Source organism: Marasmius oreades, chromosome 4 (genome assembly GCF_018924745.1).
Source record: "Marasmius oreades isolate 03SP1 chromosome 4, whole genome shotgun sequence".
NCBI classification, from domain to species: domain Eukaryota; kingdom Fungi; phylum Basidiomycota; class Agaricomycetes; order Agaricales; family Marasmiaceae; genus Marasmius; species Marasmius oreades.
The window spans coordinates 3,123,721-3,149,296 of record NC_057326.1 but is presented as its reverse complement, the minus strand read 5'-3'; the positions used below and the strand labels follow the sequence as shown (position 1 = coordinate 3,149,296).

Here is a 25,576-nt window from a genome sequence, read left to right as displayed (position 1 = left end):
GGCTGCTCTTGACCAAATCGTGCAGCTTGTGCCTTCGCTTGAGTCCATGGCATTGTGAATGAGGCTGCTCTTGACCAAATCATGCAGCTTGTGCCTTCGCTTGAGTCCACGGCATTGTGAATGAGGCTGCTCTTGACCAAATCGTACAGCTTGTGCCTTCGCTTGAGTCCATGGCATTGTGAATGAGGCTGCTCTTGACCAAATCGTACAGCTTGTGCCTTCGCTTGAGTCCACGGCATTGTGAATGAGGCTGCTCTTGACCAAATCGTACAGCTTGTGCCTTCGCTTGAGTCCACGGCATTGTGAATGAGGCTGCTCTTGACCAAATCGTGCAGCTTGTGCCTTCGCTTGAGTCCACGGCATTGTGAATGAGGCTGCTCTTGACCAAATCGTACAGCTTGTGCCTTCGCTTGAGTCCACGGCATTGTGAATGAGGCTGCTCTTGACCAAATCGTGCAGCTTGTGCCTTCGCTTGAGTCCACGGCATTGTGAATGAGGCTGCTCTTGACCAAATCGTACAGCTTGTGCCTTCGCTTGAGTCCACGGCATTGTGAATGAGGCTGCTCTTGACCAAATCGTACAGCTTGTGCCTTCGCTTGAGTCCACGGCATTGTGAATGAGGCTGCTCTTGACCAAATCGTGCAGCTTGTGCCTTCGCTTGAGTCCACGGCATTGTGAATGAGGCTGCTCTTGACCAAATCGTACAGCTTGTGCCTTCGCTTGAGTCCACGGCATTGTGAATGAGGCTGCTCTTGACCAAATCGTACAGCTTGTGCCTTCGCTTGAGTCCACGGCATTGTGAATGAGGCTGCTCTTGACCAAATCGTACAGCTTGTGCCTTCGCTTGAGTCCACGGCATTGTGAATGAGGCTGCTCTTGACCAAATCGTGCAGCTTGTGCCTTCGCTTGAGTCCATGGCATTGTGAATGAGGCTGCTCTTGACCAAATCGTACAGCTTGTGCCTTCGCTTGAGTCCACGGCATTGTGAATGAGGCTGCTCTTGACCAAATCGTACAGCTTGTGCCTTCGCTTGAGTCCACGGCATTGTGAATGAGGCTGCTCTTGACCAAATCGTGCAGCTTGTGCCTTCGCTTGAGTCCACGGCATTGTGAATGAGGCTGCTCTTGACCAAATCGTACAGCTTGTGCCTTCGCTTGAGTCCACGGCATTGTGAATGAGGCTGCTCTTGACCAAATCGTGCAGCTTGTGCCTTCGCTTGAGTCCACGGCATTGTGAATGAGGCTGCTCTTGACCAAATCGTACAGCTTGTGCCTTCGCTTGAGTCCACGGCATTGTGAATGAGGCTGCTCTTGACCAAATCGTGCAGCTTGTGCCTTCGCTTGAGTCCATGGTCATTGTGAATGAGGCTTCGCTTGAATCCTCGCCATTGTGAATTGAGGCAAAATATGTGCCTCCAGACGGCATTGCTGAAATCGTGCAGCTTACAGCTTGGCCTTCGCTTGAGTCCACGGCATTGTGAATGAGGCTGCTCTTTTGACCACAATCGTGCAGCTTGTGCCTTCGCTTGAGTCCACGGCATTGTGAATTGAGGCTGCTCTTGACCAAATCGTACAGCTTGTGCCTTCGCTTGAGTCCATGGCATTGTGAATGAGGCTGCTCTTGACCAAATCGTGCAGCTTGTGCAGCTTGTGCCTTCGCTTGAGTCCACGGCATTGTGAATGAGGCTGCTCTTGACCAAATCGTACAGCTTGTGCCTTCGCTTGAGTCCACGGCATTGTGAATGAGGCTGCTCCTGACCAAATCGTGCATCTGCCAAAATTAAGCGAAATTATCAACACGTTATAATATGTGTTTAAGCTGGCTATGCATACCTTATTATACCGATAGACAATTTTTCCGGGGTTGTGAAGGCATACTCGTTATGGATGCCTATTTGAGGATCTGGTAGGTGGCCGTCCAGGTTCAATTCAGGGTAAGCTTCACTATCAACATAGTCTTACCGTTGATTTATATGGATAGGATGCAGGGTTGTACGCCTAAAGGTTACACTCTGTTCACAAGTACGTATCCAGTATCCTAGTCAGACCATGACGAACTGGCAGAAGCGGGGCGATTTGGAAAGGATAAGGGCAATACACCTGATTTCCTGTGTATTACGAACATCTAATGCGGCGTAATCAGTAAGATGAATGCGAGCTAGAGAATCCCGACGCATACCTTGGGCTCGGAATCGAGCGGGATGAATGATGAACGCACAAGCTGCTTTTCCTCTTGCTCGTCACCTCCCACCCACCCTTTTCGATCGTTATCTACCTCTGTAAACGACTCTCCTGGACACCAGCATGGCCTAGTTACCCCTCAATGCGAGTTAGGTAGCGGGTATCAGGGCGGCGATGCGACGATCCCTGACAGCGATCAATGGGCATTATCAAGGCTTTCAGAGCGCTTCCTTGGATATATGGCGCAAGCCATCCTAGGAAGACCTCATTAAGCCTTGAATGCACGAGTTCGTGGCGGAGGTAGGAGAGGAATTGGGGCAATGTGATTGGTACAAATCTGTACACTCCAGTGGGTAATGGTGAATGTCGGAAAGTCGATGAACAGTTCGCTGACGTTAGAAGGGTGTCAATATTCCTCCAAGTCGAGACCTAGAAAGCAGATGAAAGATGGTCAGTAACAGTACCAAGCGACGTGAGATATGCTAGGACTTTTCAAAGAAAAAGACGACTTCGACGTCTATTTTGGATCTCTCCTCACTCAGTTATGTTCATACTGTTTCATACTTTAATTATTTCGATTCTAGACTAGCTACTATACTGTAAAACAACGGAATGGCAGACTTACCGTTCACGATGATGGTGGTTCTAGGAAGATGGTGGCATGAATTGTTTCCCACGCGAGTCATCGTAGTTGTTGTTCCGCATTGGGCAGTTTCGTCGCAGTCCCACGATGTGCTGACCGGGAATTTATTCTCCTGAATTCCCGGTCAGCACATCGTGGGACTGCGACGAAACTGCCCAATGCGGAACAACAACTACGATGACTCGCGTGGGAAACAATTCATGCCACCATCTTCCTAGAACCACCATCATCAACGAACGCGTTGGGTGGATTATGGTACGTAGGGGTCCGTTTCTCATAGTACGTAGAGTAGATAGTTAAAATACACGAACTATTTCATTATGAGTGCGAGAGAAATGAAGCAGGAGCAAAAAAAGCCCCATCTTACTTCGTTAACAACAAAAAACCCTAATGATAGTGCTGACGGTCGATTTTATAGGCTCAGCTCACGCAGTTCAGGTTCAGTCGTCCATAGAGGTTCTGAATTAACATGGTATGTGATTTTTACTCTAGGGAATGGTTGGCTGGCTGAGTTTTATAGGCTTCAGATGCTCACTCGTTTCTCAATCTCGAAGCTGAACACGATAGTAGCGACTCCCAGGAGTTCGAGGACGATTTAGACTTCGATGGTAAGTATTGTTACATTGCGTTTCAGTATCTTATTGCTAACTGACGTACTGTAGGTTTTCTCGATGATCAGGATCACGACGAAACCGAACCTCAGCCTGCACGCATACCCAACCCAGAGGAGCCAGAAGGACCGTCATTTATAGACTATCTAGAAGCTCGTTACATCAACAGAACTCTATCATTACCAAGTATCGAAGAGACCGACAATTTGAACCAAGGGCGGCTAAGTGTAGCTGGATGGCAGAAAGGAAGATTGAGTGGGAAGGAGTGGTTGAAAGACAACGCAAAAGAGAAAAGGACTGCCCCTCGTGAGGCTGCTGTCAGTGAATGGGTCCAGATCCGGTCTGGAAGCTACAAGGGCGACGTAGGATTGGTTTCAGAAACGCGAGGCCCAAGGTCCCTCGTTCTGCTTGTTCCACGGCTGGACACCAATTACACGGCAGAAGGATCTTCTCGAAAGCGCAAGAGACTTGCTACACGGCCTCTACCTCAGCTTTTTGACCCTCGTAGCTTCCCAGAATCCATATTGGTCGATGCCGAGGCTTCTAAGTACAAGCATCTTCGAAAAACCTTCGTTCATGGGCTCCTCGTTTCCTCTTACTCCAATTCCACCCTCGTACCCACGACAACTATTCCTCCTCGACTCGAAGCACATTTCAATCGAACAAAACATCCTCTTGTTAATGAGTATCCCATGCCTTATCCGGCAGACTGGGTTCTCGCTGCTGGCGACAAGATCCTTCCGTCCAAACCCTCCTTGAGTACGATCCCTGGGTCATTCAAGTACTTAAATGCACGTCTAGACCCGAAGCAGCCCCAGACTTGTACGGTTGCCTTTGAAGATGGCGATTATGCCCTTCCTGTTCGCCAGGTTCGCAAAGTTGTCGATCCTGGAGATTTTGTTTGAGTTATGGGCGGTATTCAGAAAGGGAAGGAAGGACTCGTCATCACATCCAGAAACGGTATACTGGAGGTGGCTCAAGACGACGCTGCTCGAAGCCTTGTGAGTTTCATTTTATTTCATCTCAAGCTACAATACTGATTATCGTCTAGTTCAAAGTCTATCTCAACTCGACCGAGACAATTGTGTCCACGAACACCGCAACACCTTGGGTGGGGGCAACTGTGGCCGTGCAACGGGGTCCTTACACGTTTAGACAGTGCATCGTCAAGGATGTCGTACGGCAGGAACGGCGGGAGGGTAGACGCTTAATGCTGAGTGTTTACGTGCTTAAGCTACAATGTCACGCCCTTCTCGACCATGACAATGTTGTGGAAAGTAGTAGTGGAATGAGGCTCGTTGACTGGCGACCTCTAACTAAGGTTCAAGAGCGAATTTACGGTGTTGGACCCTCGATGTCAGTTGGGAAGGAACCTTGGATAGGCACGAAAGTACGGGTCATCCGCTCTCACTTCAAGGGTGTGACCGGTACAGTTCAGGAAGTCACTCTGGACCGGTCTCCTATGCCCAAGTCCGGTTTACTTTTGAAAGTAGAGCTGGATCTGTTCCAGGCGCATCGAAGTCAACCTGTCCATGTACTCGACTACAGCTACGTTGTGGAACTCAATTCGCAAAAGTTCCTCAATGTCTGGCGTCCGCTTGGTCGCGGCCACGAATTCTGGCTCCCTCGCGAAGGTCTACGGAACCCGGTCGATACCCTCAAGGCCATCGATGCGAGCTATGTCCCGTCGAACTCTTTGGTTCCTGGTACTCCCCTTCCATCACGCGATGAGATGATTGAGATGCTAGCGACCGGAGAAGATGCATGGAATCCACAGTCACCCACATGGAATCCAGCACCACGTTCACCCACGCCTCAACCTGCAGGAGAGGCTCCACCTTGGGATCTAGAGTGGGATGCATCTACTTTCTCTGCTACCAACAAGAATCCTTATGTGGCAGCTATTCTTGCCCGACTCAATGCTGCAGGAGAAGACACGTCTGAAAGTGCACCAGCAAACTTGGCAGAGGAAGCGGCAGCAGCTCCTACTTGTCCTACACCTCCACCTCCACCTCCACCACCCTCATACTGGTTCTCCCAAGCGGGCCTGGTGAATATCGAGTTTCAAATCGGTCTCAAGAGCACTGGAAAAGACGAGTGGGTCACCCTCGTTCAGCCTGTCTCTGTCGACGACAAGCCCGCTGTCCGCTTTTTGAGAGACGGCACTCTCGTCCGTCAAATCGATGACATCAGGATGCCCCATGACGCTATCAAGCCTAGCACTGAGAAAAGCTTAATGGTGGTGGTTGGTGGTGCCTCTGAAAACATCGGGAAGCTCGTGCGACGCTTGGGCAACTTTTATTTGGGAGAGAAGACCGAAGACAAGCACCGAATCATTGTTGGAGTCATCAAGAAGAACACCATGCGCGACGAACAACTGTCTGAAGAACGCCTGGAATTGGATCCTAGGAGCGATTTAGTAAGGGTGAAGGAGACGGATAAAGAAAGGGCGAGGTTCAGCAAGGATATCAAGGCAGTTCGTGACGTTATTTTGGTTAGCAATGGACGTAGGGCTGAGATACGCCCCGTTTCTTGATTTCTTCCCGTTTCACATCTGTTTTGGACTGTAGATAGACACTTCTTGTAGCCATAGGTTCCATTCCTTGCTGGTGGCATCAAGTTCTCTGATCTGACGTTCGCCTCGAGTTCCGTGCAATGGCTTTCTCAAAAGGAACCGGCCTGATGATGTTTAGGTGTATTGCAAATGAACTCATCGTTCTGGCGATCAACGTTGCTGTTCTTCTACCTGCTGTATATTATCGATCGACATCGGCCATTTCTACAAGCCCCGTGGCTTTCCCCCTCTATCTCTCCCCTTTCTATTTATCCAAAAATGACCCTTTTGACATGCGTTTTGTGGATAGGACTTGGCCCATTCATCCCTGCAAACCTTTGGTACCCCAGCGAAAAGGCAGTTACCGTCCGAAAACACCTTGAAGCTAACCTCAAGGACAAGGATTCCAAGTTTCGTCTTATCTTGATTTAGACAGTTCGCTAACCATTGCCATTTCAGATCAAAGGCTATATAAGCGACAGTTGGAACCTCGGTAATTCCTGACGTTACAGGACATGCTCGAAAGCTCCGGGTTTCTCTGGAAGACTTGAACCGACTCCAATCTGAACGAGAAGATATTGTGGGACGAGCGAAAAAGCTCGCGGAAGTAGACGATATTCGGCAACATATCCTGAAAGCCGCTTCAGGTTCTAGGCGAAGTCCAACCAGCGATGTTTGAGGATGTCTTTGACAAGGAGCTAGCCAAGTACGACAAGTTCATTAAACTGATGAACGATCTACAGCCACGGCAAGGACAGCTACTCAACTCGATTAGAGTAAGTGGAATAGCTTTTGCTCTGACTGTGAACCGGGTCTTAAGTCATTGTAGGCAGAACACAAGCTGTTCATCCAATCACGGAAGGATGACACGACCGTCGAAGAGAGAGAAAGGGCTCACATAATGATGGAGGTACTTGGAAGCCTCTTAAACCGCCTTTTGTGGATGTATTTGGGCAGGAATATGGATGTCAGGATGTGGTAAGTCCTTTCCTGTTTCCTCCTCATTCGTTGCATTCATCGTTTCTGATTCATCCTTGTCTTGGATTGTAGAGCTGTAATCTTCATGTCCATGGGTACACCGACCGTCCGTCGAGATGCACGAGCAACGTTCAGCTCCCCATTGATCGTCGGAATCATCATGGCTGTCGGAAATGTCGGCCAATCTCTCCTCCCATACAACAGAATGCGACACCTTCCTCTCCCGAGATGGCGGTTTCACATCGCACGAAGTCCACAAAGATGCGCATCTCTGGGAGTTTGGCGATTCCGGCGGGATACTCATCGTGGTTAACGATGAAGAACCTAAGGATTTCGTCGCGTATTCCATCGATCAGGGAATGAGTTGGAAGGAATACAAATTTGTAGGTGAGGGGGAGAGGAAGGTCCGGGTGAGGTATCTCGTTACGGTGCCTGCGGATAATAGTAGGAAGTTTATCTTGTTTGGAGAGCGTGCTGGTGGGGAGGGATCTGTAGCGATTCCGATTGATTTCTCGTCATTGATGAGTAGATAGTGTGAGTTTTCCCCCGGAAGAATTTGACAACAGCTGATCTTTGTTGCGGCTTTCAGGTGTCTTGGACCCAGACGATCTCAATCACGATCCCTTTGAACTGTGGAGTCCTAGTGAAGGGAGGAATGAAAGATGTGTCTTTGGGCGATAGGTGAGCGTTCTTGTTGCATTCTTTTCGTTTGCTACGGTGGAGTATTGACATTTCCATATAGAAGCTCTACCATCACCGTCTGCCAGATGCAATGTGCTACGTCGGTGATGGACTGGAGAATGAAGAAAGAGTCAAGATTGTCGATAACTGCCCTTGCGTTGAGAGCGACTTTGAATGGTCCGGTTCTCACAGGTTTTCACGTCGGCGAGATGCGTTAGAGTCCTGTCGCTAAGAACTCGTATCATTTCTCCTGGTCATTTTACAATGGGTACAAGAAAATAGCTAGCTCAAGGTTCGCTTTTCGTCATACATCCCTATATTCTTCAATGAACCCTTTCATTTCGTTCACAACCTGATCGATAGACATAGCCGGAAGGTCGTATCGTTCTCGATGTCGCAAACCGCCTTCGAAGTCGTTAATGGATATCAAAACAGCAAAAAAAAAGCGAACGGACTCACAATCGCAAGGTACTGTCGACACTTGATATCCGGCGATCTTGAGCTTAGAATGCAGTATCGATTCTGGACGCTAGTTAGCAGAAAGCATGGACATGGGATCGAGAGCCAACCCGTTCGATGGCACCAACGGAGCTTCGTCTTGTAAACCTCTACCAGCTCACTTTCATCCAAATGGCAGTTTTGTCGATGCTCCGCAAGTCTTCGCTCCGGATTGTTTGTCCTGCCTAACTTCACGAATTCCTCTTTGCCTACAAGAAGATAAACCCATCCCTCCCCATCACTGTCCGAAATTCTTCGACGAATCTTCGCCTCGAACGCTGTTTGCAGCTTGGTGTCCATGAATGACGATACGAGAATGCTTGGTCTGGGTAGAATACGGTAGGTTGAACAACGCCAATCGTCCATTTTGGGACGGTAGAGTAAACTTCCACATACGCCTACAAATATCCGTGCTCGACAATTCCAAAGACGGTTTCCAGTCCTGTATTTAATTCTCCTGCTCTTTCGCATAGTCGTACATCGCATTCGCACTCCCGTATACCCACCCCGACGTACATCGATAGATGAAAGTGATCCGATTGTTTATTCGCAGGAGAACGACTACAGACTACCTACTCCATACTGTATCTAATAAAACAGACCTCCTGTGGTACCAATGAAGATTTCCGAGATGTAGTACGCCTACTGTACCAAAAAAAGCTATAAAAAAAATCTCAGACCCAGTGGGTCGGGCGTTTCAAAAAGCCGTTTTGCCGCGCCGAAACCGTTTTGTATTCGGTTTCTCGGCAAAACGGATTGCCGAACTATTTCGGCATCTCGGTTCGTGTTTCGGTTTCAAACCGGTTTCGAACCGAACTGATGGGAACACTAGTGTGGCAGGATGCGTGCGGCGGGCATATTTATACGTTGCGCCTTCTTTGGTCATATTTGTTGGCATAACACACTTCTGTGGAGAGGACCCATGTGGGATCCAGAAATACCCACTCCGTCTGTGGGGCATTGGTGGAGCAAAATCAATGGGGAACTCAGGGGCGCACATTGGGCGCACATGTAGTTACCCTGCGCAGGACAGAACCCTGAACACCCCGAAAAAAAATTTACGGTAATTATTTCAAGCCTTATTTTTTAGCGTAACAAATTAAATGTGCATTTCTTTTTTTTTTCGGCTATGTTGCTAACATAGATAAGTACTAATCTGACTATCTCAAAAAATTTGGACAGTGTACGGACCAAATGTGGTCTGACCGTGACAAATAGCCAAAAGTCTGAATTAAGGTGACTCCGTAACGGTATCCTGACCCTATCCGGCCATAATCTGGGCTGATGTTGACCATACACCATCAGACATCATCAGACTGGGACTTGAATTTCAGACACTCATCAGAAACTGATTGCATCTTGCCCATCTATGCACAGGCTGTTGATAAGTGCCCACTCAAACTCAGGTTGGGATTCAATGATAAATACATGGTTGTGTACTGATTATGTCTCCCAGACTAATGTTACTTTGTCATCTATATCAGGAGTCGAACAGAATCACCCTGGTTTCGTGGTGTACTACTACCCAGCGCATTCGTCTGTCGCTCTACTCGCTCTCGATGTCGTCGTCTAGTCAGTCAACCACCAATCATATGTTTCATGGAATGCAGTATTCCACGATAAATGGCGGAGAGTTCTACAACGTCGGCCATGACCTTGTTCGAAATTTTCATACTACGGCCGCCAACCGTGAGTCGAGATATAGTGAAGTATCCAATCCAAACTGAGAGTCGTTACAGCACAGAGAACTCTATGGGACGCAATCGCTGGCGTTGGAGCTTCCTACAATTCCGCCTTGCAGTTTGATCGTGGCAGCTGTCTCCCTGGCACCCGAGAAGCAGTTCTACGAGATATCCATGAATGGAGTTCCTCTGAAAGTGATTCCTCCAAACCCGTATGCTGGCTTTCAGGAACTGCAGGTGTAGGAAAGTCGGCCATTGCGCTGACAGTTGCCAAATCATGTGCCGAAAACAATCGCCTCGCAGCCTCTTTTTTCTTCTTCAGATCCGACCCCAAGCGCAACAACCCATCCTCCCTCATGCTGACAATCGCGCACGGTCTCGTTACCACGATACCATCGCTGCGCCCTATCATTGAACAAAAGATTGCCACTGATCCCAGGATCTTGGAAGCCAATTTGGACGATCAATTCAGAGAACTTGTTGTCTTACCGTTATTGAATGTCTCCCCGTCATTGATTGTCCACCCGTCATTGAACAGCTCACCATCATCGAAAAGGAGATCCTGCATACCGAGATGGGGGCAAAGATGGCGGAGACACAGGCCAGAACAACCATTACCTCAGCGTGTGCCCCAGTCGGTGCAACAACCAGAGTCGTTACCTCAGGCGCCGGCTCAGAAAGATCCCAATCTCGTCATTATTGACGGCCTGGACGAGTGCAAGGACAGCGACACCCAGCTGCGAATTATCTCCATACTAACATCTGCCTATCAACATTCCCCTCGTTTCCCGCTGCGACTTCTGATCTGTAGCTGTCCTGAATCATGGATTCGAGAGGCCTTTGATCTTCCAAAGTATTGTATCCTCACTAAACACATAAAGTTGGATGATTCTTATGTGCCAAATCAAGATATCGAACGGTACTTTCGCAGTGAGTTCACCAGCATTCACACAAACATTAAATACAAACGGGTCGAATTTCCCAACCCATGGCCTTCCAAAGCTGACATAGAGTGTTTGGTTGACAATGCTTCAGCCCAATTCATTTATGCGATCACTGCGATGAAGTTTGTGAAAGCGGAATATTCATCCCCTAGCAAACAACTTTGCATAGTTCTCGATAGTCGATCTAACCGAATCTCTCCAAAATCTCCGTTCCCTGAGCTTGACAACCTCTATCATATAATACTTTCCACCCATCCTGAACAAGCCATACTTCTCTCTATCCTCAGTGCAATTCTTCTGCTGCCAGAGAGATTTAGGAATCCGAAGTTTATCGAAATATTGCTTGGATTCTCCCCTGGAGAAGTAGACCTGTCGTTGCGAGGAATGCACTCAGTACTCGACATTCGGGGTGCGACGGACGATATTCGGGTTTACCACACTTCCTTCACCGATTACCTCTGCACCAAGTCTCGATCTGCCGAGTTCTACATTAACGAGCCTCGGCAACGTGACTTCCTTGCTTGTCGATGGCTCATGGCTCTTGGTGAACTCTGCAAGGCTCAGGAAAAGAGGTATGGTAAACATTAGTGATCAAATGGGACCACTTCTTATATTTTGTTTATAGCTTCCATTCCTGGGTTTTCAGAACCTTCTTGGGAGGATGGGGCGACTTTTGCTCCTCCGTGAAACAGCCGAGCAAGCAATTGCTATATGAACTTGGATCTCTTGATCTGCTCAGCCTCGTCGTTGCTACCGGTGTCAGTCTGCAAGTTGGAATTAGCCCGACGCGTGAGTCATGGCATCGGTGGGCCACATTATTCCGTTCCTTTCGAACCGTCGCTTCCTGGTTGGATCAAAAGGTATGTTTCTCAGTGTTGGATGTGCTTACCTCCTATTGATATTTGTTAGGGTGTTGACCTGGAAATTATTGAACGCTTCGTAAACGTCCAGGATCGTATCCAGGTGAACCCCTCACTGGATGAAGAAATTCGAAGTCACCTTGAAAGCTGGGTGGTCTTCAATGTCACTCGTTGTGAGTCGAGATGTCCATTGACAGACCGTGTCGAAGCCTCAGTGGCTAAATTGCTCGGCGGTGCATGGAATAGCGAGCCTTCCTCAGGTCCTCTTTCATTAGCTGGGCCTACTAGTACTCCAGGCACCAGCATCGATATTCCATCTGGTTGCTTTCGGACTGTGAAGTGCTTATGTTATGACCTACAAACCTCAATGGCGAGATATCAAAATTCGAAAGCAGAATCGGACATTTCGGAAATACGGTGGACTGTTCGCAATCTACTGGATTCAACGCTACTGGAATCCTGCGTACCCCAACCTGAACTTCTCTCTATACTCGATACAATCTCTGACGTGGTGAAGATGTATTACGAAATCAGTCGAAGGCGGTTTCTCATATTTCGGAGCCGTCGAGATAAGCTACTTTCATGGTGCGAGGTATTTACCTTTTCCCCCATACCTTCTGTCATCAATCGCTACTCATGAACACTTCTAGTCCTTCCCAGATGGTTATGCCGAATGTACAGATCTCGTCAAAAACCAAATCTTCCCTCTTATCGATTTCGGAATGTAGTTTTGTTGTAGTCGTGGTAAGTAACATTTTTCGATCATTGGAGTCTGATCTGATCACAATCGCAGACGGGTCACAATTTGGTCGCAATTGGCAAAAACTTCAATCTGACGTTCGGGAAGTCCTCTGGTTAGCAACTGGTCCATGATCCGGATAGGTAGTAGTAATTGATTGATACTTGGCTATGCACATTAAACGACGGACTCTATATTACTTAACTTACGAAGAATTCCACCTCAAGTTTTTGTGGAGACCATTACCGATGTGGGAGAACGCCTATGACCGGCGCTGCGCCTCCAAAGATACAAGGCGGAAGACGTTGGAAGTTACAGTCCAACTAATCGGATTCAACAATCACTACCTAACACAGAATCTCTAACTAGGCGGCGGCGGTGGTGGAGGCGGAGCTTGCTGCGGCGGTTGAGGTTGTGCATCCCCCTCCGGAGCAACACCGTTATACCCAGCTTGGGCGTAATATTGACTGTACTGTTGTTGTTGTTGAGTCGCAGTCCATTCCTTGAACTGGGGAGAGTTGACATCGTAACCGTATTGAGCCCTACAATTGCCATGGCCGACATTCAGTACGAGGGACAGAAAATAAAGAAAGGCGACGTCTACTCACCAGTAAGCCGCATAGGCTTCGGCCGTATTTTGCTGATCTCCCTGAGGTGCAGTCAGTTGTTGTCCATCTGGAGGGGGGAGGCAGCTGTTCACCAGGTGGTGGAGGCGGAGGTGCAGCCGTGGGAGGAGGCGGGACATATCCCTGGATAAGCGTTAGTTCAAAGAACAGGTTAGCCCTCGTAACTCAGGTCACGTCCACCAAGTCTCGATCAGTCGTGTAACGTCAACATGGCATTCACTGATAGAGAAAAAGAAGGTTTACTGAAAAACTCATGAGTAATGGGACAAGACATACCGTCATTGCACTGTACCCAGCATATTGAGCTTTAGTAGCTTGATGAAGTGCAACTTGAGTGCAACTGATTGTTGTTGATCTACGACTGCCATTTTCGCGTACTCGGAACGAACGACGCAGAAGATCTTCGGTGGGCACCTTCGCTCTTGCGACTTGGCCCTTTTCTGGACCGCTGGAAGACAGGTTCAGGTTTGACAAAGAGAATCCAGAACAACGATGGACGCACGTGATATAGATGTACAGAGGCTCGTCAATTTCTTTACCTGTTGCCTAGTTAATGAAACCAGATCCCTTTTAATTTACACTTGGATTGGTGTTTCCTGTTGTATACTTTACGAACGAGTCCTGTGGAAGAAATTTAGATATCGATCCACAGGGAAAGATGGGTTCAAACGCACGCTAGGCCTAACCACCTTCGCTCATACATTGAAGTATCGGATTGACCCGAGGCCAGCGGGCACCTTTTCTTTAATCCATCTGCTGTACAGGATTTCTATAATGAACCAACGTGGGAATGAGGGACGACGAAACGGACCTTCTCCCTCATCCTATCTTTCCTATCTTTCACTACCGAGCCCGTATCAACTGCAATCAATTCATTGATCTTGTCGATGACCTTCTATATACTTCGTTTGCGTTCGCCATGATATGCAGGTCCAAAGGGATGCCTTGCTTTTGTCCGGCTACCGCACTCATTCAGTACTAATAAATCTTCCGGTTTCATCGTGAATCTATGAAGAGGGATGTTAGATGGACACGAGAAACCTTCGAGAGAAAACTACGGACATACCTTTTGTTACGTAGACATCTTCATTAGCAAATGTCGATTCTTGACATCGCAAAGGTCAAGTTCGTGAGTAAATGAATACACCACGAAATCGGGACCAAAATGTCCATATACTGATTAATACCGTCAGCCATCGTTAGTGCCTCTCTAATTGACGTTACCTGGTATGGACCTGAAATTCAAGTTCAAATCTAATATAGCCTTTCATTCTGAGAGTGAATGGTCAGGTTGACCAAACTGAGCAGTGGAGTGAAGTGTGATGATGTCGGACCAGCCATCGCCAGATGGGCTGAGATGACAAGATGTCGTATTATCATCAGATACTCGCCAGTCTGGGTTGGCTTGGGCTACCATATTTAGAAATTAATATAATATTTGATATAATCATTTCAGTTCTCACTCGTGCAGTCTGATTCCAATAAAACATATTATATTATATTATATTAAGAACAGTACAAATATACACACATAAGGAATAACAAATAATCAAAGAAATATGAACTATGAACGGACCCGGCACGCAACTACGGCGACTCATTATCACTACTTGACCCAATCTTGACCACACAGAGTGTCGCTATTGTCTTCGTTCTGCATTGAGTGTGAGTAAGTCAAGAAAAAAAAAGAGTCAAGTTCTACTCACATAAGAGGGAGAGAGGTGTGGGCAGGATGCGTGTGGCGGGCATACTTATATGTTGCGCGTTCTTTGGTCATATTTGTTGGCATGATGCACTTCTGTGGAGAGGACCCACGTGGGATCCAGGTAACGGACAAGTAACGGGGAGATGTCGTGAGACCTGCTTGGTCATCATCTAAAATTTATTGAAAACGGCCTACAATTATTGAAACAGCTGTCAACGCAAGTTGAACATTGAATCTTGTTAGCAACTTGTTAGATAATATATCAACTTAGCATTTTATTTTTCTTTGGTTAATAGGTAGGTCCGAGTCTATTTATGCCAGTTTCACTATCAACAACCTGGGCTGTGCTGACACTAAGCTGACTATCTCGAAAAATTTGGACAGCGTATGGGCCAAATGTGGGCTGACTGTGACAAATAGCCGTAAAATCTGAATTGACATGACTCTGTAACGGTATTCTGACCCTATCTGGCCATAATCTGGGCTGATGTTGACCATACACTGTCAGATATCATCAGACTGAGGCTTTGAGTTCAGACACTCATCAGAAACTGATTGCATCTTGCCCATCTATGCACAGGCTGTTGATAAGTGCCCACTCAAACTCAGGTTGGGATTTAATGGTAAATACATGGTTATGTATTGATTATTTCTCCCAGACTAATGTTACTTTGTCATCCATATCAGGAGTTGAACAGAATCACCCCGGTTTCGTGGTGTAACGAAGAACGAACGTAATACGGATGTACAGAGACTCGTCGCTTTCTTCACCTGTTTCCTGGTCGATAAAAACAAAATCCCACGTCCTTACAGTTCCTGTTTCCTGTTGTACATAGTTTACGAACCAGACCTGTGGAAAACATTAAGTCCAACCACTTCCACTCGTAGTTGCAGTTTCGGACGAACTCGAGGCCCACGGTCAACTTTTCTTTCTCTACAGTATCCCTACAGCGACCCAACAGTCGATGAACTACGGACGACTGGACGGACTTTTTCCACTATCATATCCCTCCTATCTCCCACTAACGACCCTTATCAATTGCCATTAGTCGATTAACCTTGTCAGTGGCTTTCGGGACTCTCGTTATGTTTGCAATGATAGGCAGGTACAAAAATAATCCTCCTTCTGTGGCCTTGTTTTTATTGGGATACTGCACGCCGGTAGTGCTGTCAGATGCTCCGGTATCACGGATATAATCTACTAGTACCTAAATAAACGCATTTTTAACATTTTTATATATAATATAATCAAAATGGGAACATAATATGAGGATTAGAGCAAGCCCAAGCTGCTAGTCAAAGCACGGGTCTATTTGCGGGTTATCCGAAGTACAGAAAGTACGAAACACCCTGTAGATGAGAGTCTTCGACGTTCCGAAACCTGTAGGAACTGATGAAGCAGCCTTTAAAAACCTTCGTTCATTTGGATAGGCCTCGTCACACTCGCAATTACCTGTAGCAAACATGGGGACACTTGATTTTACTATCAATTTATTGATTTCTTCGATATTGGTTGAAAAGACGGAAACAACTCTTAGAAGTACATCTGGAAGTAACAATCGGACGGATGTAACTATCTAAAGTCCACTTCGGACTTAAGGAATGGAAACAATGCCAGTGGCTGTAACTTACAGCTGGAAACAAGAAAAGGGGCGGATGTCGACGATGTCCGGTCAGAAAGGACATTCTACCAGGAAAGAACCATAGGAACGATCCCTGGAATGTAGATCGAGCAGTTTTGGACTATTCCAGATCGGATAGAACAAGAGAGAACAAGGGAGCACATGGGGACTCGCCTTGGAAACAAAAAGGGGTCAGGATGTATCCACATGCAAATGTCAAAGATATCCGACTCGGAACAGGAATAAAGAAAATATGAGGAAAAGGAATAAGGAATACTATATTCTGGACAGTTTTATATCTAATTGACATGTACTATACCTGATTAAGGGTACTTTGGTATCTCTGAAAGGGATTTCTCTATATTTTCGACTTTTTACCATATCTTCGACGTTTGATTATTATTTATTCGAAAAGGCGTATATAAGGAAGGGTGGTAGTAGCAGTATTTCCCCAGTAACCTACGACAGAAGCCTAAGTGCTTTCACTAGGGGACTCTGGCTCATACTTTGCCCCACTTCTTCGAAGTGGTGTTTGTATTTGGAAAAGATTAGATTTGAACTTTGAATTTGATTTGAATTTGTTGCCACTTTGGTACTTGGAAACTTTGAACTTGTAGAGTCGCTTTGACTTGAATTTGAATTGAATTTGATAGTTCTATTTGAACTTAGAAAGAATTGAACACCTCCTCGAAGTAGTGAACTTCGTAGAAAGCCTTTGTCATTTTGACTTGTGAACACAGAATTTGAATTTGTTTTGAACCATATAAGGCCCCACCCTTGAAGTCATATCTTAGAGTTCTCAGTGAACCTTGCTGAGAGCGTCCATTGATACCGACCTCCACAAATCAACTACGCTAATTGCTAGTGTTGGGTTTGGTTTTGCGCACTTCGTGCTTGGAGTGTGCTTTGCTGCACCTAGTAGTAGTTTTTAGTGCCGTTATCATTGGTGACCACCGCAGGGGGTGGTATCACTAAGAAAAGACTTCATTTACATTATACATCTCGACTTCGAAGAAGTTCGCTTCGAGAAGTTACCCTATACCCGTTGAACTTTACGGAAGAATCTGTCAAAATTGCTCCTAAAAGCGACCCACCAGTTGCGAATAAAGGAAAAGCATTAGAGACTTCTAAGAAAAGAACAACTTTGACTTCGACTGTTGCAGGACAGTCACAATTGTTTGATCACAGTCTCTCAAATATTCAGAAGAAGCTTGAGGAACTGAGAAAAAGGAATACAGAACAAATAAGAGATTCGGAAGCAGCCCGGTTAAGAATAAATCAATCTTTAGCTGAGTCGCCGACGAAAAGAGGGTATTTTACCGTCGAAGAAGGCATTAGTACTGCTAGTCTAGTACCATTACCATCTTCCTCACGTGAATCATCTTTATCGAGTTTGTTGTCAGACGTAGAATCAGAATTTAGAATGTCGAATAGAAATGAATCAATGGCGCCGACAGAAATGTCGGAATGCCCACCAAAGAACTCCTGGATGGAGCTCTCTGAAGAAGCGAGAGATGTCCTGAAAGGGGACAAATACAAGTTGCGACTTCAGGTCTTTAGTAAAGATCACCCGGAACATTTCGAAGGTTGGCTTACAGCCTTAGAGGATTATTTCCGGTTCCATAACATAGAGAATGGTGAAGCGCGGATCAATTTTACTATGACCCAGATGGACATAGCAACCAGAGAGCTATTAGCAGAGGTTGTACCATCATCTCGAGGTTATGATTGGGAAAAATTCCAAGAAGAGTTACTTAAGGAATTCCCGGAAGCGCAGGACAGGAAGATTGGCTCTCGTGAGCGTCTACTTGCCATTTGCGAGAAAGCGAAGTATATACCGATTGGACATACCTCGAAGTTAGCTACGTTTAATCGTGAATTCAACTTAGAATCGAAGAAGTTGAAAAATGTGAATCCGCTGTTGATTATGAATGTGGACCTAGTCCGGTATTATATCAACACTTTGGAGCCCCGCTTTGCGGAGGAGTTACGGAAACATCTATTTGCCAAAGCCATGGCAGAGTCCAGTAAGGACATGGACATCGCTGAAAAGCTAAAGAAACGTCAGGATCCGTGGATGATCGAAGATGTTCAAGAAGCGGCTATCAACATGTCTGTCACGATGATACAAGGGGCATATTTGCCAGAAGTAGGACAATCAGGTAGAGATACCTATGCGGGGTTAACGCCTGCAGGGTATACGATGCTTCATGGTGTAAGGCAGTCTGAAGATCAGTTTTTGAGACCACCGGTCCCAGAAACTAGGGAAAAGAAATTCAAAGACGAATGGGAACAGAAAGTTTCATCTTTGATGGACACATATAATGTGAAACTCCAAGAATTGGGACAGCAAGTCTCAGAACAGAATAAGGCAATGGAAAATAATAACCGATTACTCCTTGAATTGATGAGAACAATGAAAGTGAGCACCGGAAATGGAACTCAGAATAGCGGAAACCAATACCAACGCCCTGGCAATAGACCACGCAATGGAAATGAGTCTTCGTCAAAGTCTAACTGGGTCGAAGATATGCAGTGTTGGTTCTGCAATAAGGAAGGACATACCGTGAGGGACTGTCCGGAACAAGCAGATTTATTGGCGAAAGGAATTTTGAGAAGGAATGCTGATGGAAAGTTCGAGTTGAAGAACGGGGACTGGGTTCCGTTTGTGAGATTCGGTGAACCAGGACCATGTCACGAATCATTCACTTTCCAGGGCATGTCCAGCTGCAAATAATCCCCAGAAATCGATTTTTGGGCATCCTGGACATCCTTGCCATTCTAGAAACCTTGACATTTGGTTATTCACAGTCATTCCCAGCCATTCCAGTCATTCCCAGCCATTCCAGTCATTCCCAGCCATTCCAGTCATTCCCAGCCATTCCAGTCATTCCCAGCCATTCCAGTCATTCCCAGCCATTCCAGTCATTCCCAGCCATTCCATGGTTATTCCATCTTATTTCCTATTGGCTAAGTCTTATCCCCATGTACATAGCTCAGTAGTATATAAACCCACCATGTATCTAGCTTTTTCCCCAGCCTTGTAATTTTAAACCCTCCGTTTCTGTTTTGTCTCTTGTGCTTTCTGCTTTTCTCTCTCTCTCCTCAGTGTTCTCAAGTGTTCCCCCAAATATTCCAGTGTCCTCATCCCCAGTATCTTTTCCAGTGTGCTACAAGCGCTTCCAAACTCCCTCCCAGTATTCTCCAGCAAGTGTTTACCATCGAGTAAATCTTGTCGCCTCGGCGGTCCCTATCGTTTAGCTTGCCACATAAGCCTTAAAACCCCACTAGTTGGGTGCAGTGGTTCTAAGGTTGAACGGTTCGTTTCAGACCAACTCGTGCGGAAAGGATTTGGGCAATTGCCAAAGAGAAAGGATGGATGGCTAAGACTTCGGTGATGGTGCAGAGCTTAATGTTTGAAGTCGAAGAAGAGCCAACGCCGGTCTTGAACTTCCAGTTTGCGCTGGAAGAAACTATCAAAGAAATGGGTGACTCAGATGAATCGAAAGTATTATCGGTTCTGATGAAGAAACTCAATGGCTCAAAAAACTAGAAGTTCCAAGGAAAGGGCAGGGCAGTAAAAGGGATAAGGCCCAGGAAAAGACCCTTGAGGAACCTCGAAGATTGAAGCCTGAAGTTGTGATTTCGCCGCCGAAAAACTTTGATAGATCCAAGTACGTAGTTCCACAGTTGAGAAAAGAAAATGAAGAAAGTGATAATGCGCCGACTTCAAAGAAGTCGAAAGAAAAGGAAACTATTGAGGAACAAACTTCAGAGAAAGAAGATCCTCAAGAGAGACACTTTGATCGGGTAGAACCGATTGAGAGGATATTTCAACCAAGGGATTTTGCTTTACCCAGGAAACCAGAAGAAGACCAGGGAAACAAAGGTCAAGGAAGCCGGAACATTTCAGAGAAAGTCGAAGACATCAGAAGGGCTATTAGGCCTAAGTCGGAGAAACTTTCTTTGAATGATGACGATTGGAAAGTCGTAAAGCAGAAAGCGGTTGAAGAGATTGCTGACAAAATTCTGAGACAGGAAGTTGAGATTTCGATGTCGCATGCTATAAAAGCTTCGCCGGAATTACAGAAAGCCTTGTTAAGGAAACTTAGAAATCGAAGACTGCCTAGAAGGGATGCGAAGTCCTTTTTCGAAGCAGAAATAGATGAAAAGTTAGTAAAGCAATTTTCTAACTTTGGAACGGAAAGTGAGTTCGTCGATCTCGATGAACTCAAAGTTGACCAAACATTTGAAGTTTTGGAAGAAGCTAGAGGACAGCTTGAAGCTGGTTCGATAGTTCAGAAAGATCTGGTGGAACAGTATATCAGAGACCTTCCTATGGAACAGCAGCGTAATGTTTTTATAGTTGCTAATGTAATGGATGGTCTTCGATGTATTTATCCAGAAGTCAATGGGTCCAAAGAAAGAGTGGAAACTATCATAGATAGTGGATCTCAGATAGTTGCAGTAGATATGGTTGTAGCTATTGGACTTGGAATGATTTGGGATCCAGACACAAATGTGGTTATGCAATCTGCAAATGGTCAACTACAAAGGACTAAAGGATTAGCAAGGAATGTACCTTTCACATTTGGTGAAGTAGAAGTCTTTTTACAACTTCATGTTGTTGAAGATGCGCCTTATCAGATTTTGTTGGGAAGACCTTTCGACGTTTTAACAAACTCAGAGGTTCAGAATTTCCCAGATGGTGATCAACTCATAGTAATCACTTGCCCTAATACTAGAGTAAAGTGTACTATACCAACTTACCCTAGAGGTGAGGGAATTAAGATTCGCCATAAAACAAAGAAGCCAATCCTTAGAAGAGAAAATGCTAGAGCCAGACAGGCTAGAAACGAAAGAGAAGATGAATTAAAAAGAGAGGAAAATTCGGAAACAGAAAATTTTCAATGAGCCTTGAGGAATTGTTAGATGATCAAGGAGAGGTTGCATTGAGTTTTGTTTTTGAGGATAATAAAATTGAGATAGAAGGGTATAAATTACCAGAAAAGAATAACTTTGAGTCAGTGGAATTAGCAGAAGCGTTTGTCTTAGCTAGTAAAACTGATTTCGAAGAAGTCACAGCCTTGTTAGCCTCTAGCGCTAGAATAGAAGAAATAGGAAAAGGATTAAGTGGAGAGAACCCACTTATCAATGATAACTCAGAAACTCCTTACGGAAACCCTGAGAATCTAACAAGTTTAGAGCCAGCCTCTGTATTTGGGAAATATAAACCAGTGCACTTGAAGGTTAGACCGCAACTTGCACCAATGAAAAGTCGAGGGACTATACTACGTTCCAGACTCCATTTGGTCCTTATCGTTTGGTTAAACTACCAATGGGTTGGACAAACTCTGTTCCATTATTTCATGAAGATGTATCATACATCTTTAGAGAAGAAATGCCACATGTCACCAGACCATATATTGATGATGTTCCTATCAGAGGACCGGCCTCTAGATATGAAACACCAGATGGGTCATTTGAAACCATACCAGAAAATAAAGGAATTAGAAGATTTGTTTGGGAACATTTCCAGAACGTAAATCGGATAGTTCAGCGCATGAAGTATGTTGGTGGAACATTTTCGGGTCCTAAAGCATACTTGTGTGTATCAGAAGGGTTAGTAGTAGGACACAGAGTGTCCTATGAAGGAGAAAAGCCAGTAGAAAAGTTGGCGGAAGTCATCCTATCATGGGACCCCGCAAACTTTGAAAACAGAACACATATAAAATCTTTCTTGGGCACAGCAGGACAAATGCGAATGTTCATTAAGGATTATGCGAAAATTACACGTCCGTTGACTAAGTTGACTGCAGCGAACGTACCTTTTGTCATTGGGGAAGCGGAGATGAAGGCTGTTAGAACAGTTCAAAAAGCTATTCAAAATGCGCCAGCACTCAAACCCATTGACTATGAAAATCCTAATGGAATTACGTTAGCGGTAGATACTTCATGGCAAGCAGTTGGATTCTACTTATATCAAGAAGATCCAGAAAATCCTCGCAGGAAGTTCTTCAACTACTTTGGTTCCATTACCCTTAATGAAAGAGAAGCAAGGTTTTCTCAACCGAAAAGAGAATTATATGGTTTGATGATGGCTCTAAGAGCTACCAAATATCAGACCTATGGATGCAGAAACTTAACAGTTGAAACCAATGCTAGCTACATCAAAGGAATGTTAGACAATCCTAGTAGTGCACCAAATGCCAGTATCAACCGTTGGATAGAAGAAATTAGACTCTGGAGATTTACCTTAGTCCATATCAAAGGATTGGTACATGGACCAGATGGTTTATCAAGACCGCCACCAGGTGGCAAGTCAACTGAAAGACCAGAAGGTTGGGAAGAATTTCTAGAGGATGACGATGGAAAACTGGTAAAATTCAGGATGGGTGAAAACCAGACTGAAGAACCATTAGAATTTGAGACCTTCAAGGATCATATAGATCCTAGGTCAGGATATTATAATGAAGTTGTAGACTTCACAGAGTTAGCTACAGATGTAGTCGATTTTGAGGAAGAATTGCAAGAAGTTAGAGATGAAGAAAGACTTTGGGCTTATTATTTTGAGTCCTTTCATTATAAGAAAGAAAGTTGGGCTAGTAGCTATTCACTAAAGGAAGTGGTAGTTATCCCATCAGAAATAGACTTGGAATGGTCAAGGGACCATCCATATAATGAAATTCATCGAAGTCAAGAAGCAATTGATCAAGATGAAGGAATTCCAAAGATTATTGACTGGTTGGTCAACTCAGACTCAGATGTCTTGAAATTAATGACTGCATCAGAGAAAAGTAAATTTATACGAAGGGCTGCTAAGTTCTTTGTAGACAATGAAGGAAGATTATACAGAAAGTCTTTGGATGGTTCTAGCCATCATAGATTATTTGTACCTAAGGAAAAGTGAATGTGGATGCTAGTTGCATCGCATGACAACTTAGGGCATAAAGGAATGTTCGCTACCAAAGCTCTTATTGAGAAGCGATTTTGGTGGCCTCACTTAGAGGAAGATGTGGATTGGTTTGTCAAGTCTTGCAAGCCTTGTCAAGAACGGAAATTGGAGTTACTTAGAATTCTGCCAGTTCTTACCCATACTCCTTCTCTATTTCAGAAAATACATATTGATGTTATTAAAATGACACCTGCTAGTAGAGGATGCAAGAACATTGTGCATGGAAGATGTGCATTGTCTAATTGGTCTGAAGCAAGGGGTATCGCCAATGAGAATGCAAGGCAACTTGTGGAATGGTTCTTTGATGACATCTTATGTAGATGGGGAACACCTGAAGAGATCGTAACAGATAATGCTCCTCAGATGTTAGCTTTGACTAAATGGTTAAGAGACAAATATGGAGTTAGAGGTATTCGTATCTCACCATATAATTCTCAGGCCAATGGAAAGATAGAAAGAGCACACTTTGATATAAGACAAGCATTGGCAAAAGCCACCAGTGGGAATTTACACCACTGGTTTTATTTCTTGAAACATATCTTGTGGGCAGACAGAATTACAACTAGGAAGAGTCTAGGGTGTTCACCCTACTTCTTTGTTTTGGGGGCAGAACCTATTTTGCCTCTAGATCTGGTAGAATCTACTTGGTTAGTAAAAACACCTGAACGGGTTTGGACCAGGGAAGAACTTATTGGATTTCATGCTCAAGCCCTAGCAAAACATCGTACACATGTATTAGATATGGTGCAAAGGGTATCCGAAAATAAAAGGAGGAATCTAAGAAAATTTGAACAAGACTATATGCACACTATAAAGCCGTATGACTTTAAACCAGGTACATTGGTCCAAGTTCGAAATACTCAGATTGAAAAGAACTTAGATAGAAAGATGTTTCCTCGATACTTTGGTCCTTGTATAGTAATTAGAAGGACAAAAGGAGGTTCGTATATCTTAGCAGAAATGGATGGGACTCTTATGAGAGGAAAGTATGCTGCTTTCAGAGTTCTGCCTCATGTGGCAAGATATACTCCGATCGATTTACCTTCGGAAATAGAAAAACTTATACATTTGTCTAAAGAAAAGTTAGATAAATTAGTAGAAGAAGATGAAGAAGTTGAGTATGGTCCGGACAAAGACTATATCTTCGACTGAATTCCTAACTTGCGACTTAGCGAAGAGGAAACAGACATCGGACACAACTTCGAAGAAGTTGAAGAAAGCGATGTCAACGACTAAACTCAACTTCAAATCAATCACATTTGCGCAACAGCGCTGCAGACGACAAGTACAGTATAAGTCCAAGCGAAGTGTATGGATTATATATTTTACTTAGAAAAGGAAAACGGAAAAATGGTAAATTAGGCGGAGACGTAGCCAGTCTTCGAGGTCTCGCCTTGGACAGAGACGTCCTTGATAGCCTCCTCGATGGATTCGGTGTCCATAGAATCGTCGATACCTAATTTAGCAAGGCGGACGCGATTAATTTCGTCGAGCTGAGAAATAGTGAACTTGTACTGGTTGTGAGCGTAAAGGATGGTATGCTGAAGAGTAACCGCCTCAGTGCGCAAGAAGTTGGCAACAGAAAGAAGATGCTCCGGATCGTATTTGGAAAGGTTGGCAAAGGGCAGCAACCCTGCAATGTGAAGAATACGTTCGTGGCCTTCCTGACGAAGGCGGAGTTCCTCTTCGATATGTTCAGGACAGTACGAAGGAGAAAAGAAATAAGAGAAGATACCGGGTGTTTCTTCAGCGGTGTCAACGATTGGAGTTGGCAAGCGAGCCTTCTTGGCCCTGGACAAGGCCATGGCGGAAGTACCGTTAGGGCCACTCTGAAAGGAATAATTAGAATAGGGCAGAAATAGAAGACTTCAAGAAACTGACTTTCTTGAATTTAAGGGCAGAATTGGCACGGGCACCCTTGCCCTTGGCAACGTCCTTACCAGCGGACTTGCCTTCTTTCTGTTTGAGGACGGAATGGATAGAGGCTTCGAGCCCCTCCATCTCCTGAAATTTAGTAAGGAAAACAGAAACAGAGTTGGAAAGTACCTTTGGCTTAATGGAAGTGTCAGCGACGAGTTCCATATCTTTGTCAGAGTCGGACACGACCAAGTCCGCAGATTTCTAAAGGAAAGAAACTATTAGGAATATCTTCGACATCGTTGAGATAGGAAGCGTACAGCAGAGCGCTTGGAGCCTTTGGCCTTGTTGCAAAGGGTTTCCTCTTGCTTGGTACGGATGGCAGACGAACTTTCGACTTTACAACGTGAGAGCGGAGGAGGCGATTCCCAATGAAGAAGG

At 45.2% G+C, this 25,576-nt stretch overlaps 2 protein-coding genes across 2 annotated transcripts; one reads left to right on the top strand and one right to left on the bottom strand.

Moving 5' to 3' along the window:
* Positions 1–9,704: 9,704 nt before the first annotated feature.
* E1B28_007818 (uncharacterized protein) lies at positions 9,705–12,359 on the top strand (the record flags this gene model as incomplete). The annotated part of the gene is made up of 5 exons (XM_043152595.1): positions 9,705–9,834; positions 9,885–11,343; positions 11,397–11,631; positions 11,681–12,223; positions 12,282–12,359. 5 exons carry the CDS (start codon positions 9,705–9,707, stop codon positions 12,357–12,359), a joined length of 2,445 nt encoding a protein of 814 aa, XP_043010681.1.
* Positions 12,360–12,731: 372 nt separating this feature from the next.
* Positions 12,732–13,278, bottom strand: E1B28_007817 (uncharacterized protein; the record flags this gene model as incomplete). Its single annotated transcript, XM_043152594.1, has 4 exons — positions 12,732–12,912; positions 12,979–13,045; positions 13,071–13,119; positions 13,273–13,278. The coding sequence occupies 4 exons, from the start codon at positions 13,276–13,278 to the stop codon at positions 12,732–12,734; spliced, it is 303 nt and encodes a 100-aa protein (XP_043010680.1).
* Between the last annotated feature and the right edge of the window lie 12,298 nt (positions 13,279–25,576).